The sequence below is a fragment of the Loxodonta africana genome, chromosome 4 (genome assembly GCF_030014295.1).
Source record: "Loxodonta africana isolate mLoxAfr1 chromosome 4, mLoxAfr1.hap2, whole genome shotgun sequence".
NCBI classification, from domain to species: domain Eukaryota; kingdom Metazoa; phylum Chordata; class Mammalia; order Proboscidea; family Elephantidae; genus Loxodonta; species Loxodonta africana.
The window spans coordinates 72,298,433-72,325,546 of NC_087345.1; the positions used below are offsets into that span (position 1 = coordinate 72,298,433).

Sequence of the window (27,114 nt, forward strand, 5' to 3'; positions counted from 1 at the left end):
CGGGTTTTGAAGTCTTTTCAGGTCTGATAGATCAGTTCTGCCCTGACTCCCAGCTTCCGGGGCTCAGGATTGACAGAGTGAGGAGTCAGTGGCTTCCGAAGCCTCCTGCGACTCATGGCTGCTGAGGCCCAGAGCTGCACAGGACTGTTCAGGTTTCGTTGTAGAACAGCAGACTCCCCCTCTCCAGACAGCTGTGGCACTCAGAGCCCAGCACAAGGGTATTGCCCCGTCCCTACTGCAGCGACCAGGCCTACTGAGCGCTGGGCCTTGAGGGCGGCGCTTCTCAAACCAGCACTCGTTAGAAATACCTGTGTGGCTTATTAAACCACAGGTTGCTCCCCACCCCCGTTGAGACCTGAGGATTTGCATTTGTAACAAGTGATATTAATGCTGCTGTTGCCCACACCACATTTTGAGAACCAGTTTTAGAGCAGTGCTTCTCACATTTTAATGTGCATCTAAATCACCACAGAGCCCTGGTGGCTCAGTGGTTAAGAGCTTGGCTGCTAACCAAAAGGTTGGCAGTTCAAATCCACCAGCCACTCCTTGGAAACCCTATGGGGCAATTCAGCTCTGTCCTGTAGGGTCACTATGAGTCAGAATTGACTTGAAGGCAATGGGTGTGAATCACCATAGGATTTTATTAAAATGCAGATTCTGGCTCCTTAGGGCTAGGGGAGGGCCTGAGATTCTGCATTTCTAACAAGCCCCTGGGTGTTGCTGATAGACCACAGACTAGACTTTGAATAGTAATGTTGTAGACCATTTCAAGAGCACCTCCTAACCTGGTCTCCCTGTCTCCATTCCATTCCGCCACAGGGCTAACTTTTCTAAAGCACAGCCTTGCTTGTGTTACTCCATGCTCAAAAACTTCTTCCCATCACCTTCTCTTCTTCATAGAAAGAAATGTGCAGCCTGATGTTCAGAGCCTTTTCCTATCTGCTTACCAGCCTGCCTGTCCACCCTGACTTTGCATTGCTTTCTTGTTTGAAAGCCATGTTTCAGGAAACCACACTACCAAATGTTCTGCTTCTGTCCTATACCCATGTTGTTCCTTGGATACCAAACTGCCCCTGACTCCTGGATTCTTCCTCTTTTTATCGTGTGTGCCTGTCTTACACTTGCCCATTTCAAATGGTGCTGCTTCTTTCCTTCTATATCATCAGTGTGCTGTGAAGATTAAATGAGTTAATATATGTATTGTGTTTTCATTCGGAACATCAGGAGGTACTTTGAACCTGTTGTAGTCCTTAGCACAGTCTGCCCTGTTCTGTATTGATTTATTGTCTTTCTGTCTGCTGGGTTATAAGCTTCTTGCGGTATAAGCTTAGGACAGTTCTTGTATATACAGTATTGTGTATTCTAATCTGAACTTTCAGCAATTTGCTGTGTGATTTTAATCCTTGCATAGCTACTTTGTCAGTTTCCATTCCTGACCTGCTTCACAGCAGTAGTCTTAGAGAGCAGCTATTAAATGTTCAAAGCATTTGACCATCACTTGTAAGGGCTCTATAAATACCAAGCACAGCGCTCAGTGGCCTTTATATGCATCTGTTGAAGTCATTCCTTTTAATTTATGAACAGTCCAATTAGTTTTTATTCCTGAGTCCTGTTTAGTTATAGGGTAAATAACTTTGTGATCATTATCACAGTCTGTATGCCTAACAGAAACCACCTTTCTCTTATTTCTAGAGAGGAGCTAGTAATGTGACCTGGCGATCAGATATCCTGGTGGAATATCAAGGAGAAGGCCATAATGTCTCCGACCCAACATGTCCTTCCGTGGGTCCTGGAGTATCTGTGAGTAATAGCTTGGACTTGGCTTAGACAACTTTTTCATTGATAACACAGTACAATGTTGGTCTAGATATGTCAACTATTGAAATCCTTAATCTGAGCTCTGCTCCTCTGTCTTTATCACTTGACTGTGGGTGGTTAGTAGATGGACCAAGGTAATCCAGCAATCCTGAAAATGATGGTGCTGACCTTTTATCAGAATGTGCCCTTTGAATTCTTCCAGTTGTTGTAACAAATCCACCTGTCTGCCCATATTCTTACCTTATCAGTACCTGTGTCCAACCCCCTCCTAGTATCTGTACCATTTTTAATTAGAGTTATTATCAGTGGCAACCAGTAGCACTGGGCTTCCCAGCTGTGACCATGCCATCGCAAGTACCATGCACTGGTAGCAGCCAGGCTGGTCAGGGAGGCGGTAACAGCTATGTTGGCCTCGCTTTGGAGAACGGGAAATAAGCTGCTCTTTGTAGCTGGCTCACCTAAAACCGATGTTACGACTTAGTAAAGACACAACCAAAAGTAGAGTAGCGGATGCTATGGGAAACATGAAGAAATAAGAGTTAAGTCATACTGGGTGATAGGAATACTCATAAATAACGTAGCTGGAGATGATTCCACAAAGCTTATCTTAGCCTGTGGTATTATCCTTCTCGAACCCTGTAGGAAGATAATTCCTGAGAGTACTTAGAAATGACTCATCTGAGTATTAATTTCTTCTCTTTACCATACATTTTAAGGGTATTCATTACAAATAATTCTGGTCAGGAGGTTAGTAGACAGGGACTGCACCAATCAACAACCACGTAATCAAGTTAGCCCTCAATAAGGAACAAAGCCTCAGATCTACTTTTGGTTTACTGGTTTGTCTGTGGAAGTTTTCCTAATTTCTGTCAAATGCATGTCCACCTTAAGCCTGGTTGGTTGCCCCCCTAGGTAACTAGGTATTTGTTACTGTGGGAGAAGTATATTCACTAACCTGGTAAATATTCCTACAGCAATGTTTCCCAGACTGCGTATGTGAAGATTCCTATAACAACACATATGCTTGTGTGAGGACAATGTCGGCATTGTGGAATTTACAGTATTGCGAGTTTGATGACCAGGAGGTAAGAGGGACTTCTGTCTGCTACTTCCCCCACCCTTTTTGTTTATTGCCAGTGCTTTGTTCATTAGGCTTGGTGGCATAAGAGCAATTCCCAGGATGCTTCCCAGGGAAGACGTGTTTCTAATCTGTACTTAATCTTAGGTTTCCTTCAGTTCAGAAAAACAATTCTACAAGGCCATGTCTCTCACTTTTCTAACTGCGGCCTTTCTAGGTGGAGTTTTATGCACTACCACCACCCACCAAACACGCACACTTTAAATACACAGTTCACTTTTTCAGAATGGTACATGCCTCGTCTTTTAGCTTCCCTGATAGTTTAGAGTGAACATAAGATGCTTCAACAGAGCGAGCCCTGTTGGGGCATTCTCTAAAAAGCTTACCAGTAACCGACTTGTTCAGAAACTTCTGTTTCCAACACAGAGTGGTCTTCTGATGCCCAAGTAGATCAGCAGTGGGGTCAAAGGCAGAACCAGGAGCTCCATCCTTGGAAGAATGTGGCTTTTAGCCAGCACGGATCAGTGTGGATTATCTCAAGGATCACATAGACTCCAGTCCCTTGCGGTTTCATACCATTTATCAGCCTGTGCTCACCTGCCCCGTCTGGCAACCATATCTTTATGTGGAAGAAACTCTCATCTGTGTCTCTCAGAAATTGACTTGCTCAGCCATTCCATTTGCAGCTCATAAGCACTTTGGACAACAGGCGGGAGCACCTCCTCAGTCTGGGTTAAGTCCCTTCCTACTGAGAAACCATCACAGACTCAGTTCCTGTTCTGCTCACCTCCACATTTATCAGTTCGATAACTACTTTATCAAAGTGATAGTCTAAGCACAGCTATTTGAAGTCATTATAGGCAAAATTTGCTTATTGTCTTCCTAGCCTATCATTTGACTCCAATTTGGAGAAGAACATACAAGCCAGAGGTAAAAAATATACTAGACAGGTCTAATGTTAGACATAAGGAGCCCTGGTGGTACAATGGTTAAGTGCTCAATTGCTTACCTAAAGGTGGGCAGTTCAAACCTACCCAGCACTTTGGAGGGAGAAAAGACCTGGCGATCTGCTTCCATAAAGATTATAGCCTAGAAAACCCTATAGGGCAGGTCTACTCTGTCATATGTGGTCTCTGTGAGTTGAAAATAACTTGAGAGCACCTAACAACAACACTAAAAAAACTAGACATGATAATTAGAATTGTGTTCTGCCCAGTTGGTATTATACATCTAAGACTGCCTTTTAAAATAGGAAAACCTAACATCTGAACAATACAAGTTCAAGTACTCTCATACCATTTTCAATTGAATCTTTACTATTATAAGGCAAAAATAAATGTACATATGTTAACTCTCATTTCAGTACCTTTATCACTAAGTCTTGTTTCTGAGACTGCCATTTGAGGGTCCTGCCTTCTGTTCTCTGCTTTAATTACACAAGGTAATAAATATCCTCCCCTGTGCTCCTTCCTGACTGCCTTAAGGCACAGACAGCATGTGCTGGAGGGTCCCTGTCCAGCATGTGGGCTATAGACTTCATGCAATTTAACTCCAGAACAGATGCTCCATTGTCTCAAGTAGGCATTTTGGCTCTTTGAGGATCTTGAGACCAGATGATATTCTCCAGGGTCTTGGTTTTTTAACTTACCTCCTCCTTTCCCATTTAGAAATAATTCCCATTAGGTATATTTCTTCAAGCATGACCCATTTTCTTTTTTCCTCCATCCTTTCCTATCTCGTAGGTGTTCGTGGAAGTCTATAATCTGACTGCAGACCCAGACCAAATCACTAACATTGCTAAAACTATAGATCCAGAGCTTTTAGGAAAGATGAACTATCGGCTAATGATGTTACAGTCCTGTTCTGGACCAACCTGTCGCACTCCAGGGGTTTTTGACCCTGGGTAAGTTTTCTTTTTCTTCAATTACTTTTCCAAACTGCCATTAGCTGTCATGCTGTTCTTGCAGGCAAAGGGAGCCTTCAAGATGGGTCCTTTTGGCCTGGAACTGAGCCGTGTTTATCACTTTGCTTTCTAGTGGGATTGCTGTGTCTTAGTACATTAGCCCCTTGTGCTGGGATTGTAAGCTGTTTGAAGCTTGCTGTACACTGCCAGTCAGCTTTAGCTGGAGGCATAGCCCTGCCGTCCTCCCTCCGGGGCTCTTCCTCTTCCCTGCTGTCATCTTGTGGTGGTATCACTTGGTAGCACAGGTGACACCTGGGGCTTCTTTACAGTAACCTTTGGCCCAGTGCTACACTGTTCCCCAGGGTTCCCAAGGGTATATGCCTATATTTTAATTCTGTAAAAAACTCAATTATAGAAACTTAAATGCTTGCCAGTAAATTTAATACGCTAAATACACACGGTGAAGTAGAAGTTATAAGCACTCAAATTTTGAAATAAATATGAGGCTATAAAAGATGTGTAACTGTCATCTTCAAAGTCAGATCTGTTCCTCCCACTCCTGTCTGTACCTCTTAAACAGTAGCTTTTCAGCAGTAACACTGGGTGTCAGTATCACTGAGTGTCAGTATACCATGCATTTGAGTTGCCTATGGCAAGGAGCCAAATTTGTTTTTGAGTGAAGATTAAAAATCAGACTTTCACTGGGAAAAGATTATTTCTGTTCTTAACACTAATTTGATTGTAGGACAAAGGGAAGAATGTTGTCACAAGTTGATGGAAAGTTGTAACTGATTTAGTCATCTTTAGGTTAAATGATATCTTCAATCTAAAAAAAAAAGTGGGGGCAGGGGATGTATGTAGTATAAGTAGAACAATTGGTGTTGTAGAACATTTATTTAAAAATGTAATAATTTTACATTTAAATCTTATATATAGAACCAAAGGGGCATGGATACCAGTAAATTAAAACTAGGTTACAGTATAGAAAGATAATATTTGTCATTCTTTTATATCCATTTAAATAACTTGTTTAAAATATGGATCATCCTGTTAGTACAAAAAGGTCATTCAGGCATTCTGACTACCCAGCTTTGATCTTTCCTTCAATTTAATGAAATGCATCCCTAGCTCCGTGCCAGTTCCTTGAAATAGAAAGTTTAGTCTCTTAAGATAAAAGCACAAGGCTTCCACCTCACATGTCCTGATTTCACAATTTCCGATAGCAACTTTGCTCAGAATGTTTTATCAAACCAAATAAAGTTAGATGTCTGTAGTAGTCAATGCTTTTAAACCATATACTGCCTGACTGACTCTTGGAATTTTAAGCCAACATCTAACAAAATCTTGACTGGAGGATCAAGGAATTTGTAATTCTTTGATGTCCAAACAGTTTGACCACTCTACTGCTAGAATATGGCAACGCCTGGCATCTGCTTGGCCAGCACAAGGCAGATGCAGCAGCTGCCATGTTTCTTCTGAACATCTGGCCGTGTGTGTTAAAAGGACTCAATCATAGAATTTTTCTAGAGCCCTTAGAGCATGAACAGTTAAATTTGAAATGAGGAAATTGACCTAGGAGTTGTGATTTCGCTTAGAGGTCACCCTGTTAGGAACTAACATAGCTAGGCCTCCTGATAACCCAGCAGAGTATGGTTTTCTTTTTTTAAGTTGTAATTAATTGGCTGCCCACATTCTAGAAGCTTATAGGTAAGGTTCTAGATGCTAGCTTTGCTGGTGTAAGCCTAAGCTATTTAAACTCCATCTGATTTTCTGTTTTAAATTCCTAGCCCTGGCTTATTCTTTCCTTCCAAACGTTCAGGCCTATAGAATCCTGTGAAATGGGGTTGGCAGACAACATCATGTGGGCCCAGTCCATTCACCACCTGTTTTTCCCATAAAGTTTTATTTAAACACAGCCACACACATTTATTTACATATCTTTTATGGCTTCTTTTCCACTTCAACAACAGAGTTGAGTAGTTGTAACAGAGACTCTATGGCCCACAAAGCCTACAATATTTATTATCTGCCTCTTTACAGAAAAAGTCAGCCAACCTCTGCTCTAAAATAATGCTAAGAGTTTGTCAGTGAAATTATACAAAGCATCTTCTATGACCATAATGCTATAAAACTAGAAACCTGTAACAGAAAAAACAAGCGGAAAAAAAAAAAGGAAACTGAATAACACCTTACTTAAAAACTATTGAGTAATAGAAGAAATTAAAAATGAAATTTAAATAATTCTTAGAATCAAACTTAAGAATAAAAACACAACACACCAAAACCTTTGGGACACAGCAAAACGAGTGCTCAGAGGAGTATTTATAGCAATAAATGCACACATCAAAAAAGAAGAAAGGTCCAAAATAAATAGCTTAAACCTACAACTTGAACAAATAGAAGAGGAGCAGCAAAAGAAGTCCACAGTCACAAGAAGAAAGGAAATAATAAAGATTAGAACAGATATAAATAGAAAACAGAAAAACAACAGAATCAACAAGACTAGAAGTTGGTTCTTTGAGACAATCAATAAAATTGACAAACCACTAGCCAAATTGACAAAGGAAAAAAATGAGAAGATACAATAACCAAAGTAAGAAATGAGATGGGTGGCATTACAACGGAACCAACTGAGATAAAAAGGATCATAAAAGAATATTATAAAAAGTTGAACAAAGTATAACAAAGTTGAAAACCTAGAAGAAATGGACACGTTTCTAGAAACATGCTACCTACCTAACCTGACACGAAGGCAGAAAACCTAAACAGACCCATAACAAAAGAAGAAACTGAAGATGTCATTAAAAAAATTCCCAACAAAAAAAAAGCCCCAGCCCAGATGGCTTCACTGGAGAGCTCTACCAAACACTCAGAGAACAGTTGACCCCAGTTCTGCTCAAACTATTCCAGAACATAGAAAAGGAAGGAATATTCCTTAACTCATTCTGTGAAGCTACATAACCCTGATATCAAAGCCAGGCAAAAATACCACGAAACAAGAAAATGACAGACCAAGATCTCTCATGAATATAGACACAAAAATTCTAGCTAACAGAATGCAACAGCATATCAAAAAAAAATAATACATCACAATCAGGTGAGATTCATACCAGGGATGCAGGAGTAGTTCAATACTAGAAAATCAGTCACTGTGATTCACCATGTAAATAAAACAGAGGAAAAGAATCACATGACCATCTCAATTGATGCAGAAAAGGCATTTGATAAAATCCAACACCCTTTCCTGATAAAAACTCTCAGCACAATAGGATCCGAAGGGAAATTTCTCAACATAATTAAGGGTATATATACAAAACCAACAGCCAACATTATTCTCAGCAGAGAGAGATCAAAAGCATTCCCCTCGAGAAGGGGAACAAGACAAGGACGTCCATTATCACAACTTTTATTCAATATTGTACTGGAAGTCCTAGCCAGAGCAATAAGACAAGAAAGGGAAGTAAAGGGCATCAAAATTGGTAAGGAAGAGGTAAAATTATCCCTATTCGTAGATGGCGTGATCCTATACATAGAAAATCCCAGAGATTTCACAAGAAAGTTACTGGAACTAATAGGAGGGTTCAGCAAAGTGGCAGAGGAATATTTATAGCAATAAATGCAGACATTTTACCTTTGTCAAGAGCCTGACCTTTAGGAGCTCTTCCTTGCTATTTTATTTGTAGCCAGAGAGGTTAATGGCTTGTCCAAGTTCGTAGCCAAATTCAAATCCATGTCTGAGGTCCACGCCTGTACTCCTAAATGCCACAGTCTGTGTGTCTAACTAAAGGAATGGAGGGCTTTGAAATTGCTGGTAGGGCATTCAGCAAGGGCTAGACTCTTCTATTCGCCTTTTTATACAGTTAGTTCCGCCACCTCCAAAAAAAACCCAGCTCAAAACTTGCCCTCTTCTAAAACCTTCTAAGATTAATGTTACTTGTTTCTTTTCTCCTTTCCTTTCAATTTATACTACATTATTTTGCGCTTGCTGGCCTGTAAATGTTCTTAATTATTTACTAATGTTTTATGCTACAGACTCTCACTGGAATCCCTTCTGGTGATTTAATTGATCCTTTTATAGCCCTTCCTGCTATCCTTTCCACATAGTAATATTCTGAATAAAATACTCAATGGCCGACTAGAGTTAATGTGACTTTTTTTCCCCCTCCAGGTACAGGTTTGACCCCCGTCTCATGTTCAGCAATCATGGCAGTGTCAGGACTCGAAGGTTTTCTAAACATCCTCTGTAGCGATTTTGCCCAGCCTCTGCAGTTGGATCCCTGCACGCCTCTTTCTGATGAAATGATAGTAGGTGTCTGTAGCTAGTCTTCAAGACCATACCTGGAAAAGTTTCTGCCATTGTTTTAAGTCCTATTTGAAAAAGCAGCCCAACCAGCTGACTTCCTCCTGCAATGTGTTAAACTGTGAACTCTGCCCATTTGTGGGGAGTGGCTGCCCTTGGTCCCTCCGTTCAGCTGATAAGGAACACCCCTGAGGTCTTTGTTCTCACCATACCTTTTCTGTCCCATGGCCACCATTCTTGATCCTACCCTGTGTGGTCAAAGTCTGAATTTGAAATCTACTCAGATAAATAGCAATACTTTAGGGCAAAAAGACTTTTTGGAATACAGCTTGACCCAAAAGCAAAGGACTTGCAGAGCATTTCAGATTGAGCACTTCACTATCAAAAATACTACTATGGCTTGAAAAATAACCATCAGAGATGATTAAGAGCAAGTACGACTGTTTTCAGATGTGTAGAATATATTGGTACATTTCCTACCTGTACATCACAATGTGATAAGGTTGCAAATTCAAAATATGTCAATGAAGCTCCGTTCATTATTTTGGAATTCTGGGCTGGTGCTGCAATGAAATACAGCAGTAAGCATTTGGTAAAGGCTCATTCCAGGTAGCTCTTGAAGGTGGGAACCACCTACTCTCCAGTGGCTGCTAACCACATAGAACGCCAGTGAACATCAGGAATAGTGAAGGCATGTCTCTTTCCTTTTGAGATCTGAAAAAAGGTGACTTAGATGTATCAGTATGGGGGAAAAAAGTTAGTGTCTTCTGAGGGCCTTCTGTAGATAGTGCTTTCAGGTTTACAGGTTGAAGGCCTGCACTTGGGATGAACTAAGTGCCTGTCCAGCAGGGTGCCTGGCAGCTGGGTTTCAGTCCCATGTGTGAAGTTGTTTGGACTTTCTGCATCTTGCTGTCATTCTGTTTGTTATAAAAATTTCTTACAGTTGATGCAAAATACCAGCTACTATTGAGCTTGGAGAACCCCAACTTCTCCCCTTTCAGTTAAGTTCTTCCTAAGTTTTTGAAGTCTTCAGCCCCCATTCAGTATTCCTCTGTCAGAATCAGATCTGTTTAGGTGTCCTTTCTGTTTAGGACACCTAGGCTCAAAGACCAATCCCATTTCTACTGTTTTCTTCACCAGAAGGTTAGTTGGTGGTAAAGCAGCAAGGAAGGGGAAAGAGCTGTGGTTTATAACTTGTTAGACTCAGGCGATAAGTGATTTTAGCTTTATTTAAGGTCTTACGTTGAGCTTTAAGCACTCCGTTTGTAAGACATGGCCACAAGTTAACTATGCTACCAGAACTTCAGATAGCCATTGGGTTTATTCCTTTACCTCATGTGAACCCAGCAACTGTGGGGGTATCTAGAGGTAAAATAAGCAAGCAAAATGAACACCTCTGCTATGAATGTTTTAGGGAAAGAAATTCCAAAAATTCTGTAACTAAAAGCAAACTAATAATGTTCAATATGGGTATCAGCTTTGTTCTCTGCTTTGGTTCTTAACCTTATAAGTCAACGTCAGCATTGATGAAGGTTGACCATAGTTATTCCCAAATAAAAAGAAACTGACTCTTACCAGGTTTTGGACTATGACATCACATTATTCAGCTTTATGACGCTGGTTCCTAAAAGCACATTAAGTCTTAAAATGAAACAAGTCAGTGGCAATAGTATCTCTGCCCCTGTGCTCTTATATTCAGCTGGCTTCTGTGTGGTGGTGGGATGTGGTGAGACACTCTCTGTGGACCTGTTCTGGTTTGGGTACGTTTCCTACCTAACCTTTGCATAAGCTCTTATTTTACTTTTTCTCTTGGATTGGCATCATTCTGGATCTGTGCTAAAATAATACAAGGAGACCTCAGTTTATAGCCTAATAGACTATAAAATACACTCCACTTCTCAGAATGTGTATATACAAACGAACCACTGCAAGAGGCTTTCCTTGCTACCTTTTTAATTGTGCTGACTTGGAGTTCAATTATTTTCTCTTTTAAGAAGGCTAGGTCCATGTCTGTTGGTGACTTTCAGAATTGTTGTTGTTAGGTGCCTTTGAGTCGGTTCTGACCCACAGCAACTCTGTGTACAACAGAACGAAACTCTGCCCTGTCTTGCACCATCCTCACAATCGTTGCCGTGTTTGAGCCCATCGTTACAGCCACCGCGTCAGTCCATCTCCTTGAGGGTCTTCCTCTTTTTCTCTGACCTGCTACCTTACCAAGCATGATGTCCTTCTCCAGAGACTGGTCCCCCCTGATAATATGTCCACAGTACATGACACGAAGTCCTGTCATCCTCACTTCGAAGAAGCATTCTGGCTGTACGTCTTCCAAGGCAGACTTGTTTGTTCTTTTGGCAGTCCATGGTATATTCAGTGTTCTTGGCCAGCACAACAGAGAGCCATATAACCAGTAAGAATGAACAGAGGCCTTAGGAATGAATAGAGATTGTGTAGTATAAGAGTCCTTATTACACAGCTGTCTCTAAAATACAATTACAAGGTAGGGAGCAACTTTTGAGCATCTTTGAATTTGACAAATGGTGCTGTTGCAAATACATTTTAATTGACAACAACAGGGAGTTTTTATACAAAATAGTAATGATAGCCATGGAAGTTGTACCTTAATCTGTGAGAAATGTTATTAAATTTATCTTTACGTGTCTCAATTAAGGATCAGTGCTTTTTTTAATGAAAGCAGAAAAGTTGTCCCAGTACCCTTTTTCAGAGAAAGCAAAGGATATTTCAAGTGATCCATCAGTGGAAAGAGATGAGTGTATTTGAGTTCTGTCATTTCACTACCACTTAGGCCTCACTGAATTTTGTAAATTTCTATGTTTGCATCATCTGTTCCTAGAAGTTATTCTACCCCAGCTCTGTGTCATCTCAATCATTTGACCTACAAAGTGCCCTTGAAAGGACCCTGTTCACTGCTGCACTTTTCAATGAATTAAAATTTATTTCTGTGTCTAGTGGGAATGTGTCCTTTGTTTTAGTCCCCAAATAATAATTTTGATAAGATGCTTTTTTCCTCGATGCTGTTTAATATTTTAATTGCTCAGTACTGAGGATGGGATATTTCACTATTGGGATCTATAGTCTCTACCCACGTAGCTCATATACACCTGGTCCGTACAGACCGATAGCCCCTGAATGAAGCACCATGTAGAAAATCCTTCCTGATAAATCTTTATTCATTTACAGCTTTGGAGAAGCAATCTTATCTTGGCTGGCTTTAAAATGGACTGAGCTCACCTTCCAAGATGCTTTGTACTTGATTTCCAATCATATGATCCATTGCCCTAATCTTAAATGGGTCAGCAAACTTTTTCTTAAAAGACCAGATGATATTTTAGGCTTACAGCTCTGCTGTTGTAGTGCAGAAGTATCCAGAGACAATACATAAACAAATGGCTGTGGCTGTGGGCTAATAAAATTTTACATACAAACACAGGCAGGCTGTAATTTGCCAACCCCTCACTTAATAGGATGCTTTGTATCTTTCCTGTTCTATCTGAAGACAAAGTAAAAAAAACAGGATAATAGAAGACACTCATAAAAGTTGACAGGTAATGCTATCAGAACAGATAATTTGGGTATATCACAATGTCAGGCGCACTGGTGTAGGTCTGGGGTTTGATTTTACTCTCTTTATAAGCAAATAAGTTAGCCTGTTTCTGTTTCATGGTTGTTGACAGAAGACTTGAGACTCCTGGGCCGGAGACAAAAGACTGTTACAGAACAGCAAGTGGCACGAGCACATCAGTTCACCCTCGCCCTAGGTCCCACACGTACAACGTGTGAAGGTCCTAGATGGATACCTGCATATGCGGTGGGTTTTGTTACAAGAGAGGGACATTAAGCTTGGAGAACCTGCCATTCTGTAGCAACACTAAGCAAGCCTACTCTTTGTCCTGAGAAATATAGTACCTTACTCCTCAAGGTTGCTCACTGCAAACACAGTCCTTAGAAACGGCCCGGGTAAAGAGTGGTCAGGCCCTTGCATTCTCAGCATACCCAAAAAGAACATTCAGGAACACTTAGGCCCATAATGAATTGCTTCCCAACAACTGTCAGCTGTTTAATAACAGGGGATCACCTAGTTGGATGCTCTACCCTCCTCCCTCCACAAGGGCTAAAGAGCTAGATCAGGCCAGGGAACAGTTGTAGACCTAAATGCTTAAAGAAGAGTTCTTTACCCAGGGCCCAAGGCCAAGGAACTGTGTGGGATAAGTAACGAAGACAGGTGCTGGCTGGCCTTTAAGATTTCAAAACAGGAGCCACCAAGACCTGTTGAAGTGAGGGAGAGGGAAAGGATAACACAATGTTATCCTTTGAGAACTACCTAACCTTTGTCTAAATACTGGAGTAAAGGGGGAAGTAGAATAGAGGCTCTGTGATTACTGACCACATGAGCCAAACCGTCAACAAGGAGAGAGTTTATGTTCGTAGACTCATAAAATGAAGTAGAGACTCTGCTGGCTCCATTTTTCTAACTTATCCCACCTATTCCCACTAAGGCCGTACCCGGCCCTATAGAACCAGATTCCATACAGAATTGGTCTTGGTTTCATCTTCTACTGCTAATGAATTTAAAGAGCTAGTCATATGTGTACCATATAAAAACTGTTGAGACAACAGCCAACCAAAGAAACCAAGGACGCAGGCTGAAAGCTTGTGCTGAGACCTCTGCTGATGTCCTAGGAGCTACTATGTAAGGTCTAGATTGTGGGACATGGGAAGTAGCTCCCAGAGTACTGTAGAATAGGTGACAGTTCTAAATCTTAGTCTTTGAGAGTAAGATTTCATAGCCACCTTCTGCCATTGAGACTTGAGATCCATGTATGTCCTCTTAACATGAAGCTCCAGTGGAGACTAGCAGGTTCTCAAAGGATGGAGAGATACAAAGGATGCTTTAATTATTTATGTGATTAAAATAGCTCTCTGGGATAGGTATTTTCCTCAGCTTAATCAACCCAAGCTCACAAAGCTAGTCAAAGATTTAGGATTTGGATGAAGATCTGGCTTCAAAGCCATCTTTCTTTTACACTCTGCTGGCTCTGTGGTCTATGAAAGATTTCCCCTCCCAGCACATCATATATCTGAGTACCTACTCTGCCTAGTAGTAAGCTTGGTTATGAAAATATGAAAGAATGGTCTATTCCTGTCCTCCAGGAACTTATTGTGTAGAAAGCTGCAAAGAGAACTTCCCTCTGGTGCCCACACAGAGAAACTACTTTCAGACTAAAGGGTGCTACTATCATTGAAGTGGTTTCTTATCCTATGCCTCATCATGTTGTTACTAGGTGCCTTCGAGTCAGTTCCGACTCATAGCAACCCTGTGCACAACAGAACAAAACACTCCAGTCCTGTGCCATCCTCACAATTGTTGCTATGCTTGAGCCCATTGTTGCAGCCACTGTCAGTCCATCTTGTTGAGGGTCTTCCTCTTTTTTGCTGCCCCTCTACTTTACCAAGCATGATGTCTTTCTCCAAGGACCGATCATTCCTGATAACATGTCCAAAGTATGTGAGACGCAGTCTCACCATCCTTGCTTCTAAGGAGTATTCTGGCTGTCTTCTTCCAAGACAGATTTGTTGTACCACATCATGGCTGATGGACAAGAAGAAAAAAAGAGGGTTCTTCTTGTCACACCTCATTTAACTATTTCCAGCATGGCTATGGTAGCCTGCCTCCAAGATGGTTCCCAATGATCCTTGCATAGCCCCCTCCCACATTGCATCAGGGTTGGTCTCTGTGACAGAATACGATGCAAGTAATGGCATGTAACTTCTGAGGCTAGGTAATAAGAAACATGGCCACTTCCTCCTTAATCTCTTGGATCATTCACTCTGGAGGGAACCTGCCGTCATATCATGAAGACCCAGTGGGGAGGTCCATATGGTAAGGATCTGAGACCTGCAAACAACTGGTCCTTGCCAGCCATATATGTGAACTGTCTTGAAAGCAGACCCTCCATTCCCAGTCAGGACTTCAGGTGACTGGAGGTCTAGTTGACATCTTAACTGCAATCTCATGAGACTCCAAGCTAGAACCACCCAGCAAAGCTACTCTCAAACTCCTGACCCAGAGAAACCATGTGAGATAATAAATATTCAATGTTGTCTAAAGCCACGAGTTTTTGGGTAATTTGTTACATGACAATATATGACTAATACAATGGCCATGGCTGGTTTGCCAAGAGAGAAATTACAGCAGGCCTTTAACCAAAATGCATCCAATTGTAGGTACCTGAGGTGCACGGTAAAGCTGGCCAGTGCTTAAGGCTCAACTTCTGTCCGAGTGGAAAAAAGTCTTAAGTACATTGCATACTTCAAGAGTACCAACACAGGCTCCCAGCTATTGTTACTACAACCAAATAGAAGCTTCTTTGTTAGAATGGTTGCTAAAATGTTGCTCCTCAGCACATGTTGGAAAATATTTTAATGGGCTCTCTTGGCTGGCTGGTTCCAGTCTCAAAGTCTTCTCTCCAGCCGGTCTCCATAACTCAGAGGGGCCAGTGCTGGGGAGAAGAGCAGCTCTTTGAGCAGCTGCTGCATACCAGGACTCTGGCTGGGTTTCCAAGGCACCTGTTGTGCAAGTCCATCAGTCACTCTTCCCTTGCCTCCTCGCAACGCTGGGAAAGTAGCTCAGGTGCACAATTGATTCCGATCCCGCTAAGTCCCTAAGAAAGTGGCTGCTTTTCAGTCTTTTCTTTCCCAGTCCCCCTATCTCCCAGCCTCTCCCAGATTAGGTGAGCTACAATTTTATTAGGCCTCAGATGAACACAACAACTTGGATTGTTTTTAGCAGTCTTCATTTTGAGTCATCAGGGCAGCCCAGCCTGCTTTTATGTGAATGCTCCCACAGAGAACGAGACCCTGGTGCCCAGTCTGGTCTTCTGCATAGTAAGTGAAAACAGAACTGTGTCCCCGATCATCCTGGCCCCTTTCCTTCTTCCTGTAATGCCACGGGAAGCGCAGTCAAAGAGTTCAGCCAAAGGTGAACACTGGCTGCAGGAAGAGAGGCAGGAAGCTGCAGTTCAGGGTTTCCTGCTAGAAGAGCTCCTTCCTGTCTCAGTGCTACCCTAGTGGCTGTTTCCCGACATGTCTGTGAAACATTCAGTTCCACAAGGTTTGTCCCCTGCAGCTAGGAGAGATACTCAATGAGTTTAAGTTATGCTCCAGTCTGCAAAGCACAGAACTCTCTAGGGGGAGAATTCACATGCATGGAAACGTGACCAGGAACAAAGGCCAACGCCCCTGCACTCACTGTGCCTACAGGCAGCCTCTGGTTTGGATCATGCAGCATCACTCCCTGCCTTACCCTGACAGGACAGCATGGGTTAACCCTAGTCCCAGCAGCTCTGAGCATTTTGGCTCTAATTTGTCAAGGAAGAAAGATAATGCTGTGTAACTGTATTTATTGGAAGCACAGGGGAAGGCACCGAATGGTGATCTTTTGGTTATCAATAACCCAAGAATCTTGAGTATTTCGCTTATGACACCATTTCTTTCCCTCAGCATGAATTTAAAGAACAAAAATAAAAACTGTTCTGCTTATCAGATACATCTTCACTGTCAAAAGGTCCCTCTTGGAAATCAGCACCTAGGGTACTTCTAGATGAACTTCAGTGTCAACACGATGGGTAGGCAACCGTTAACACCACTGTAGGAACAAGAGCTTAGAAAACAATCCCACCTTTTATCAGGCTTTATAGCATATGAGGTGCCTTCACGTTCACTAATTTGGTTCTCACAACAGCCCTGTGAAATAAGCACACAGGTGATGCTATCTCATCTCCAGAGGACAAGAAACTGGATTTGATCCAGAAAAATTGCCAATGTCAATTTTAACTCTGCATTTGCCAACGATGAACTCTCAACCTAGGGGAATTATTTAGCCTGATAAAAGTTCTTTTCTCATAATAAAAATACAAGAACGGCCCTGATAGAACATGTTGCCAATAGAAACCAGTCCCCTGTTGTGTAGAAGATTTCATGTAGATAATTTATGAATTCTGCTAGGATGTATCCGTTTATCCTTACAATCTCAGCTCTAAATTACTTCCTCAAGAAAGCCTTCTTTGACTTCCTAGATTATACACTCTTGTAGCACCCAGAACTTTACCTTTACAACACTTAACAGTTTGCATCACCGGGGCCTGATTTCCATGAGAACAGGGACTACAATGTTCTTTCTCACTATAACCTACTCAATATATGACATTCTTGGGGTGTTTTATAAATATTTGTTGTATGAATCGGAGTCCCTGGGTGGCGCAAATGGTTAAGCACTACTGACCGAAAGGTTGGCAGTTCAAATCCACCCAGAAGCCCCTTGGAGGAAAGGCCTGGCAGTCTACTTCTGAAAGATCACAGCCGTTGAAAACCTATGGAGTACAGTTCTACAATGACACACATGGGGTCACCGTGAGTCAGAATCAAATCAACGGCAACTGGGATTTTTTGGTTGAATGAATGAGATCAAGAAATTAGGTGTTCTAGTCAAGTTCTTTTGATTACAAAGCAAGAACAAACTAATTCAAGTGACTTTTCTTTAATTTAAAGGTTTATATGAAATATACATATGTATATGTATATATATCACAGACTCCAAGGGCATTAATCAAGATACACTCATCCCTCTGTATCATTATAATTAGTTTCCAAAATGTGGGCTGCTAAAAAAAAAAAAAAATTATGACTATAGTCTCATTTTAATAAATGTAAACCCTACTGCGTTTTGAATGATAAAAAGTCAAATGTCAAGTTAGAATGTTACTGATACATGCATGTAAGTCACATACTGCAGATAACTGTAAACTTGTATAAACAAGGAACCAGCAGCAACATCAACACTTGTAATTTGGCAAGCTTTTCAGAGGTTAGGCAAAATTAGGACTGTGTAGGCATTTTTTTTTTTTTTTAAGGCATAGTGGTTAAGAGCTATGGCTGCTAACCAGAAGGTCAGCAGTTCAAATCCACCAGCCACTCCATGGAAACCCTATGGGGCAGTTCTATTCTGTCCTATAAGGTTGCTATGAGTTGAAATCAACTTAACAGCAATGAGCTTGGTTTTGGTTTAGTAAAACTTTTTTTTTTTTTTTGCAGTCAATAACAGTAATTTCTAAGGAAACTTATTTCAAGGATCTCAAATGTGAACACATCAAGTATTATCTGTAGAATCTGTAGTAATGACACCTCTCCCAGTCCTGATATATTAGTAATTTGCACCAATTACCAATTCTTTTTCTTTCCTGATGAGTTTGACTAGAGGCTTATCAACTCTTATTAACCTTTTCAAAGAACCAGCTTTTGGTTTCATGGATTTTCTATTTCATTGATTTCTACTCTTGCCTCTATGAATGACTTCATTTCTTCTGCTTACTTTGGGTTTAATTTGCTTTTCTTTTTCTAATTTCTTAAGATGGACGACAAAGTCACTGATTTGAGACCTTTCATCTTTTTCTAATATAGGCATTTAGTGCATAAATTTCCCTCTAATTAACACCTTCAGCTGTATCCACGTTTTGATGTGTTTGATTCAGTTAAGAGTACTTTATAATTTCCTTTTTGATTTCTTACTTTACCCATAGGTTATTTAGAAGTAATCTCCCAATATTTGTTTTTGGGTATTTTTTCTTTTTATGGACCTCCTATTTATTTGTGGTCAGAGAATAAACTTTGTATGATTTAAACCATTTTTAAGTTTATTGAAATTTGTTTTATGTCCCAGAATGTGTTGTCTTGTTATGTGTTATTTAAAAACAATGTTTCACTGCTGTTGGAGTGTTCTCTGTCAGGTCAAAATAGTTGATAGTGTGGTTCAAGTCTTACATTCTTTGATTTTCTCTCTACTGTTTCTATCAGTCACTGAGAGGTTTGTTGAAATCACAATTGTGAGTTTGTCTATTCATGCAGTTCTATCAATTTTTGCTTCATGTACTTGAATTCTGTTATTAGGTGCATTAACATTTTGGGTTATTCTGTCCTCTTGATGAATTGACCCCATTATCGTTAGGAAATGACCCTCTTTATCTCTGGTAATATTTCCTTTGAATCTACTTTATCTGATGCTGATATAGCCACTCTAACCCAATGCTCTAATTTTCTTTTAATTAGTGCTGCCTGAGGGCTGCTGCCTGGATTCCTTACTTAATTCCTGTTTGCCTTTATATTCTCAGCAAGCATCTTTTCTTGATAAAGTGACTAGATGACATGCCCAATCTTACTTAAAAATCACTTTGAACATTTTCCTTGAGAGCTCACACACACAATATTGGAATTCCTTGCCCTTTTGAAAAGAACTGGAACACACCATTTATAGTTCTACCATGAATAAGAGATTTTGAATTTAAACTGTTGCCTCCCTGGCCTGCAGCAGAATTCAAGGATTCTAAGTTTTGTCAAGATGCTAAAGTTTTTAAGGAATTCTGGAGCAGCATTTAAGCAAATTTTACTGCACCTGTCAATTGGAAAACCCTCTAGAGCAGCCAGCCCCCAGAACTCCACTCCAGAGAAAGGAAGCACTTAGGGCTAATTAGTCCCACACGTCCATAATTGCTAAATTGAGGGAAGAGTGCTATACCAGGCAAACGCAAACCAGATAGATGCCTTTAAAGGCCAAGGTGCACTTTAATTAAGACTTGGAAACCCTGGTGGCCTAGTGGTTAGGTGCTACAGCAGTTTGAATCCACCAGACGCTCCTCGGAAACTGGGGGGCAGTGCTACTCTGTCCTGTAAGGTCGCTATGAGTCGGAATCGACTCGACAGCAATGGATTTGGTTTTTTCCTTACAGATAAACGAACTGTAGGCTGGTTAAAATAACTTCCTCCCAAAACCCAGCTAAATCCCAACTTCTTTTGAAGTTTACAAAACGGTTTGATGTTTGTGTATAAACGTTTAAAGGTTCTAATGCTGGAGGTTTCTCAGAAACAGAGTGGTGGTACTCAAGTTCAGATACTGCCAAGTGCTGTCTCAGAGGAAGAATCAAAAATGTCTTTTGGAAGATGTTACTTGAGATGAAAAAGGTCTGTCCCCTACACTGCCACTCTCGCTTTAGAATTAACAGGGAAAGATTTGCCAAGAAAAACTAAAACAAAGCAAAAAAAAAAAAAAAACTACAAATGGAATTAATAGCATTTTACAAGAAAGCTGTTTTTTTTAACTCTGTTTTCCCCTCCCACAAGAAGCGTACTTCTTGTACACTTAATTAAGCAAGTGGTGAGTCACACCAGTAGTAAACTTTATGGTGGATGATCCTTGATGGAGAGAAAAACATCAAATGAGTCAAACCTTTGCAAGCATTTGGTGGCTCCTGCCGACCTCTGACTTCTCCCTGAAGCTGTTATTCTTCTGCTATTGCAGGGACTTGTCTTACCAGCTGCAGTGAGAACACTGGGTTTGCGCTCATGCAACAGAACCTCTCTAGATGAAAACACAATAACTGTTTCCTTCTATGTAACTGAGTATAATCACTTAAATGGAAAGATAAACGGGTAACAGCAACAGAAAGGATGATAAAGGATAAAGCACTGAGGCATTAAGGCTGTCCTCTCATTTCCCACAAATTCTAACTGCACCAAAACAGGCCTGCTTTCAGAGGACCTTTCTATTAGACGCAATCTAAAAAAAAAAAAAAAACCAAACCCACTGCCATCCAGTGGACCCCAACTCATAGCGACCCTACAGGACAAAGTAGAACTGCCCCACTGGGTTTCCAAGGAGTGGATTCAAACTGCCGGCCTTTTGGTTAGCAGCCTAATTCTTAACTGTGCCACCAGGGGGCTCCAGAGGCAACCTAGGAGGACTTTAATGGGCAGCTTATCCGAAAAATCTGATAGAGCTTACAGGACAAGAGCTTGGAGCAGCAGGGCAGCATGGTTGACTGGACCCAGGCTCTGCCACTCACTCACAGAACGGTCTTGGGCAGGTTGTTGAACTTCAATGTGTCTGTTGTTTCCCTATCTGTAAAATGGGGATATTAACAGCACCTACCCCATGGGGAAGAAAATTAGTTAATACAGATCAAAATATTTTAGAATAGTGCCTGGCACATACTAAGCACTATGTATGTTGTTGTTGAGTGTTGAGTCAAATCCAACTCATAGTGACCCCATGTGACAGAGTAGAACTACCCCATAGGATTTTCTCAGCTGTAATCTTTATAGAAACAGATCTCAAGGTCTTTCTTCTGCGGAGCCGCTGCGTGGGTTAGAAACACCAACTTTCCAGTATTACCAGCCAAGTACTTAACTGTCTGTGCCACCAGGGATCCTTAGCACTATATATACATTTGCTATTATACAATACTTTTCCCCTTCTTTCAAAAAAAAAAAAAAAACCATAATTGGGATCATCTGACAGTGTCCCAAATGCAGATTTAAAAAATTTTTGTGTGTGCTTTAGGTGAAAGTTTACACCTCAAGTTAATTTCTCATACAAAATGTTATACACATGTGACCCTAGATGCAATCCCTATAATGTGACAGCACACTCCCCCTTTTTCATCCTGGGTTTCCCATGTCCATTCAACCAGCTCCTATCACTTTCTGCCTTTTCATCCCACCTCTGGACAGGAGCTGCCCATTTAGTCTTGTATATCTACTTGAACTAAGAAGCACACTCTTCACAAGTAGTATTTTATGTTTTATATTCCAGTCTAATCTTTGTCTGAAGAGTTGGTTTTAGGAATGCTTTATTTCTGGATTAACCGAGAGTCTGGGGGCCATGTCTTGTAGGGTTCCTCTAGACTCAGTCAGACTATTAAGTCTGGTCTTTTTATGTGAATTTGAGTTCTGCACCACACTTTTCTCCTGCTCCATCAGGGATTCTCTGTTGTGTTCCGTCAGGGCAGTCATTGGTAGCCAGGCACCATCTAGTTCTTCTGGTCTCAGGCTGATGGAGTCTCTGGTTTATATGGCCCTTTTGTCTCTTGGGCTAATATTTTCCTTGTGTCTTTGGTGTTCTTCATTCTCCTTGGCTCCAGGTCGGTTAGGTCCAATTGATGCATCTTAGATGGCCGCTTGCTAACTTTTAAGACCCCAGATGCCATTCACCAAAGATGCAGAACATTTTCTTAATAAACTTTCTTATGCCAGTTGACCCAGCTATCCCCCAAAACCATGTTCCCCAGAATAAAATTCTTAAAAACTGATTTTGCAACATGTTGTTGTTCTTGTTGTTAGGTGCCATCGAGTCGGTTCCGACCCACAGCAACCCTATGCACAACAGAACAAAACACTGCCTGGTCCTGAGCCATCCTTACAATCGTTGTTAAGCTTGAGCTCATTGTTGCAGCCACTGTGTCAATCCACCTCGTTGAGGGTCTTCCTCTTTTCTGCTGACCCTGTACTCTGCCAAGCATGATGTCCTCCTCTAGGGACTGATCCCTCCTGACGACATGTCCAAAGTATGTAAGATGCAGTCTCGCCATCCTTGCTTCTAAGGAGCATTCTGGTTGCACTTCTTCCAAGGCAGATTGGTTCATTCTTCTGGCAGTCCATGGTATATTCAATATTCTTTGCCAATACCACAATTCAAAGGCATCAATTCTTCTTTGGTCTTCCTTATTCCCAGCAGTCTACTTCTGAAAAGTATTAGCCAGTGAAAACCTTCTGAATAGCAGCGGAACATTTTGCACCGTAAGAATAATTTATTTAAACAACAGTTAACAATTGGTGACTAATTGAAAAGCAGCCTAGGGCAGGGAGTTAAGTCCCTTACTGGATAAAAATTCTAAAACACTCATCCTGCACCTTGGGTAGTAACCCAGGCTGGACTCCCTAACTAGATTCTTCTGCATACATCAAAGAAAACAAACATCTATACAGAACCATAATTTTCTATCATAATACTTTCATCTATAAAGCAGTTATTGTGCTTGAAATGTGTTCCCCTCACCGACTGGTGCCAGCCTTGCTTCTATTTCACCAGTCCCTCTAGAGGGCAGTCTAGTAGTAAAAATGCTTACCTACAGTAGGTGTGGGTGCTAAGACCCGGGTACCTCAGCCTTAGGTAAATCTTCCTAGTCACCAGTGAAGTTCACCAAACACTCACCATCCCATGTAAGTCAGTTACATGCACCAGAAAATACAGATACTCACTTCATGTTGAAAGTGGTCTGTTTGGAGGGTAGGAGGCCTCAAGGCAAGAACAGTGGTGGGGTAGAGGTGGAGGGAGATTTCTAAGGAACTGACAGTGTTCTAGTTCGGTAGCGGTCACAGGGGTGTTTGCTTTATAATTCTTTAAACTATTTTCATGTGTGTCCCTGGGTGGTGCAAATGGTTACTAGCTGAACGGTTGGCAATTCGAATGCACCCAGAGATGCCTCCGAAGATAAGCCTGGTAATCCGCTTCCAGAAGGTCACAGCCTTGAAAACCCTACTCTGCACACATGGGGTCACCATGACTCAGAATCAACTCAACGGCAACGAACAACAACAATTCCTGTGCTTTATACCCTTTAGAATGTATGATATATTTCACAATTAAAGCAACTGTTTCAAGTAGAATAGGAAAGTCCTGTATGGGCAGACACTAAGCTAGGGTTATTCCTCCCTAGTGCATAAGGCAGAGGAAAAATGACATTTAGGAAACAAATGCGGCCCACCCAAACCTACTGAGAGTCACGCTGTCCCCATGGATCTGCAAGCACAGCTCATCCCCACTCCTGGGACCTCCTGTCATCCGGAATATATCATAAATAAAAACACCACACGCACCAGCTAACAACTGCAGTTTTTAATGAAAACAATTTGTCATTCCAGAAGCAACTTCAGGGGGAAAAAAATCTTCCCTATAAAAAATAAAATTAGACTCCTGAAAATTATAAATATTATAATTTTACTTCTGCAATTTCAAATGCTCCCCCACAATACCACACCTTCCTTTAACATCTCCTGTACCATCACACGGTGAAAACAGTATTCCAGCAAGGCTTACTTTCATGGAACATAAGAATTTGTAAAATGATTTTTTAACAATCTTTCTTTGGCCTTAGTGCCCTTTTTCTTCTTTGAAACATTAAAAAATGCTGCTGTGGTAACCAGTGTTTGGGAGAGAACACCAGTCTCTTGAAGAACCATGAACAGACAGAGTTTCAATACAGTAAATTTTCCAAATCAAAACTTGTAGTGCACATGACAAAAAGTGAGGTTCTGGATAATACAGATGAGGATGATGCCTGTTTAGACAATCTACTTCAAGTAAGGAAAAAAAAAAAATTCACACATACCCATCTGCTAGGACTTTAGATTTCTAACTGTGTCTTCATCTGAGAAACAAATGCTTCACAGAATATAAGCTTACAGTTGAACCAGGATGGGTAATTAAAAAGACCAGGTGGTTGATAACAGAACACGCAAACCCCAGCCTTAATCTGAATAGTAAAACCAGGATAAAAATCATGGAAGTAGTCCCTGAACAATAAAGGCAAAGTGTTTGATGACGGTGTCCTAAAACCTCATCAATGCACTAAAAAGTTACATGCAAAATTAAACAAGATGTGCCATACATATTTTATAGTTAGTTCTACTATTTTTTTTTTTTTAACTTTCCTTAAAAGCTTAGGAAGATATGATTGTCTCAGTAATTGTGTGGCACAGCACAGCCAACACTTAAATCTGCCTCCAACAAGATGGGTATTCTTTGAAAAGTCAGAAGAGCCACCGAGAGAGGAAGAGAAATGCAATCAAAGGCACAGTTCACTTAAGAGGCAAAGAACTAAAGCACCATGGAATTTCAAAAAGAATCCATTAGGTGTCACCAAAGTGTTAACAATTCCTTGGGAATTTATAAACCGAAAATACCTAGACTAAAAAGACTGTCAGGCCTCTGTGTAACAACAGCACAACTTGCCCATTGTTCTCAGATAATCACTGCATAAAATGAGGTTATTTCACCTGATTTAAGGAAGGCTTCTATTGCACAGGCCATTTCTTTGGTTGGTAGGAACATACACTTTTGTTAAAATAAATATTTCCGTTTAAAAAAAACAACAACCCTGTTACACAGTCAATTGGGTACATACTTTCCTCTTTCTTGCTGCCTCCTCCTGATAGTCAAGTAGTCCTTGAAACTGAGGATTTGGAAGTGGACTGGGTGTTTAATCACTATCTCTGTTCTACATAATATTCAACTTATAAAAGAAAGGGAGGAAGAATGGAAGTAAGGGAAAGGAAAGGAAGAGGGAAGGGAAGGGGATGAAATGGGAAAATATACAAAGGGAAGGGAATGGAAGAAAGGAAGGGAAGGGAAAGGAAGAGCGGCTGTAACAACCATCTGCTGAGAGTCTTCTACCTGGTAAACCTCCTAGCTGACAATCAAGAAAAACAGCTGCCCCATTCTTCCCCCAAACTCCGGCTGAACCTTGAAAACCACCTCTGAAAAAACTACAGCTTAACGGGAGTTATTAGCAGTCATTAGACCTTGGGAACTGCCCCCGCCCAGAGAAGCTATACCAATTAGACTTTCCACTCCATGCAGGCAGAATCAGGGGGCACAAGGCCCTTCTCTGTCCAAGTTTGTAAGTCTCTTGTCAGCTCATGAGCCCCTCCTTGGCTTACTCCTCCCTTCTTTGACTAGGTTCCTACATTTTACCCACCGGGAAATCAAACCATCCTAAAATGGGCTTAACATCTCAAAACCAAATGCTTTTTAACTAGTTTACAAATACCCCTTCCTCCTCTACCACAAACTTATTACCCAACAGTCCTCCCCAGCCCTCAGCACTCTCCGCCTCAACTCATGCCTTCTTCCAAACTTGCTCTTTACTTTCTTTGTCCATCGCCCACAAAATCCTTCACAAACTCCTCATTGTTCCTGGCTTCCTGTGCCTTTCAATTCACATGCATAGTTTCCTTTGACATTTAAAAAAAAAAAAAAAAGGTAGTTTCAACATAAAACAAGTATTCAGATTCCTTGTTAAGCTTTCTAAAAATTATTTGCACATCCTTAAGCTTAACATCATCATCATATAATTAAAATACCTAAAAAGAAGAAAAATAAAAACAACCCAGAGTTCAGGCTTCAAAGCACTCTAGAATGCTGCCTGATGAGCACTACAGATTCACAGCTTGGCGAGAGGTAATATCGCAGTGCTGTGACATTACAAGCTTGCTGAGTCCCTTACACAGGATGCTTAAGGTGCAGGATGCTGTGTGACCTGGCTTGAAGAACTAAGTCTCGAGATTAGAAAAGGGGGAAGACCCTCGCATCACAGGGCAAGAAAATGGCCCTCGGAAAAAAGAGACACTTGCTGCTGTTTTGTACACAGGTGAGCACGTTCCACTCACTCCAAACAGCCCACGCCGTTCCTGAGTGGCAGCAAGCCCCTCACTTTAATCGGGTTTCCACACCTCACTGAGGGCTTCTTCAAGCTTGTGCCTGTAGGCTGTGTAACGCTTCTTCAGGTTCTGGAGCTGCTCATCTTCTTCCTTGTCCAAGATGCGCAAGAAATTCTGTAGTTCTGGAAGGCTGAAGGCTTCCCACTGTGAGGGAACGCAAAAGAGAAAAAACACCAGGTACTTAAGTCAGAGTCGTAACTTAGGGATGCTCCTTCGGCTCACAGCCCACCGCCTCAGAAGCAGTGGTTTACACGAGCCATGTTACCAGCTATATGGATCCCCTCCACTCCCACTCACACCTCAGCTCACTGCAGTCAGCCTTCAGCTCCCAACACTCTTCCAAAATGGCTGCCACTATGGCCAAAGACCTCCATGTCCCTAATGCCATTAACCACTTTCACTCTTTACCTGATTTGATCCCCAGAAGCATTAGGAACAAGCTGCCACTACCCCCATCTTAAAACATTCTCTTCCTCGTACTTGGAGTCACCATTGACACCACCTTCTTTCCCACGTCCCACAATCAATCTTCACTACAACCAGTTGCCATCCAGTCAGTTATGACTCATGGCTACCCTATGTGTGTCGGAGTAGAAATGTGCACCATAGGGTTTTCAGTGGCTGAATTTTCAGCAGCAGATCACCAGGATATTCTTCCAAAGCACCTCTGGG

General features: G+C 41.3%; 2 protein-coding genes across 4 annotated transcripts in view; one reads left to right on the forward strand and one right to left on the reverse strand.

Moving 5' to 3' along the window:
• Positions 1–24,365, forward strand: part of GNS (glucosamine (N-acetyl)-6-sulfatase) — a 52,264-nt gene extending 27,899 nt beyond the window's left edge. For both annotated transcript variants that reach the window (XM_003405580.4, XM_023558451.2), the window contains 4 exons: positions 1,693–1,800; positions 2,793–2,903; positions 4,639–4,799; positions 8,968–24,365. In XM_003405580.4, the coding sequence (XP_003405628.2) occupies positions 1,693–1,800; positions 2,793–2,903; positions 4,639–4,799; positions 8,968–9,046 (459 nt within the window). In that variant the 3' untranslated portion in view covers positions 9,047–24,365. The remainder of the gene's footprint in view (positions 1–1,692; positions 1,801–2,792; positions 2,904–4,638; positions 4,800–8,967) is intronic.
• The window catches only part of RASSF3 (Ras association domain family member 3), a 100,940-nt gene continuing 75,517 nt past the window's right edge, over positions 1,692–27,114 (reverse strand). For both annotated transcript variants that reach the window (XM_064283927.1, XM_064283928.1), the window contains exon 5: positions 1,692–26,586. In XM_064283927.1, coding sequence (XP_064139997.1) covers positions 26,437–26,586 — 150 coding nt within the window. In that variant the 3' untranslated portion in view covers positions 1,692–26,436. The remainder of the gene's footprint in view (positions 26,587–27,114) is intronic.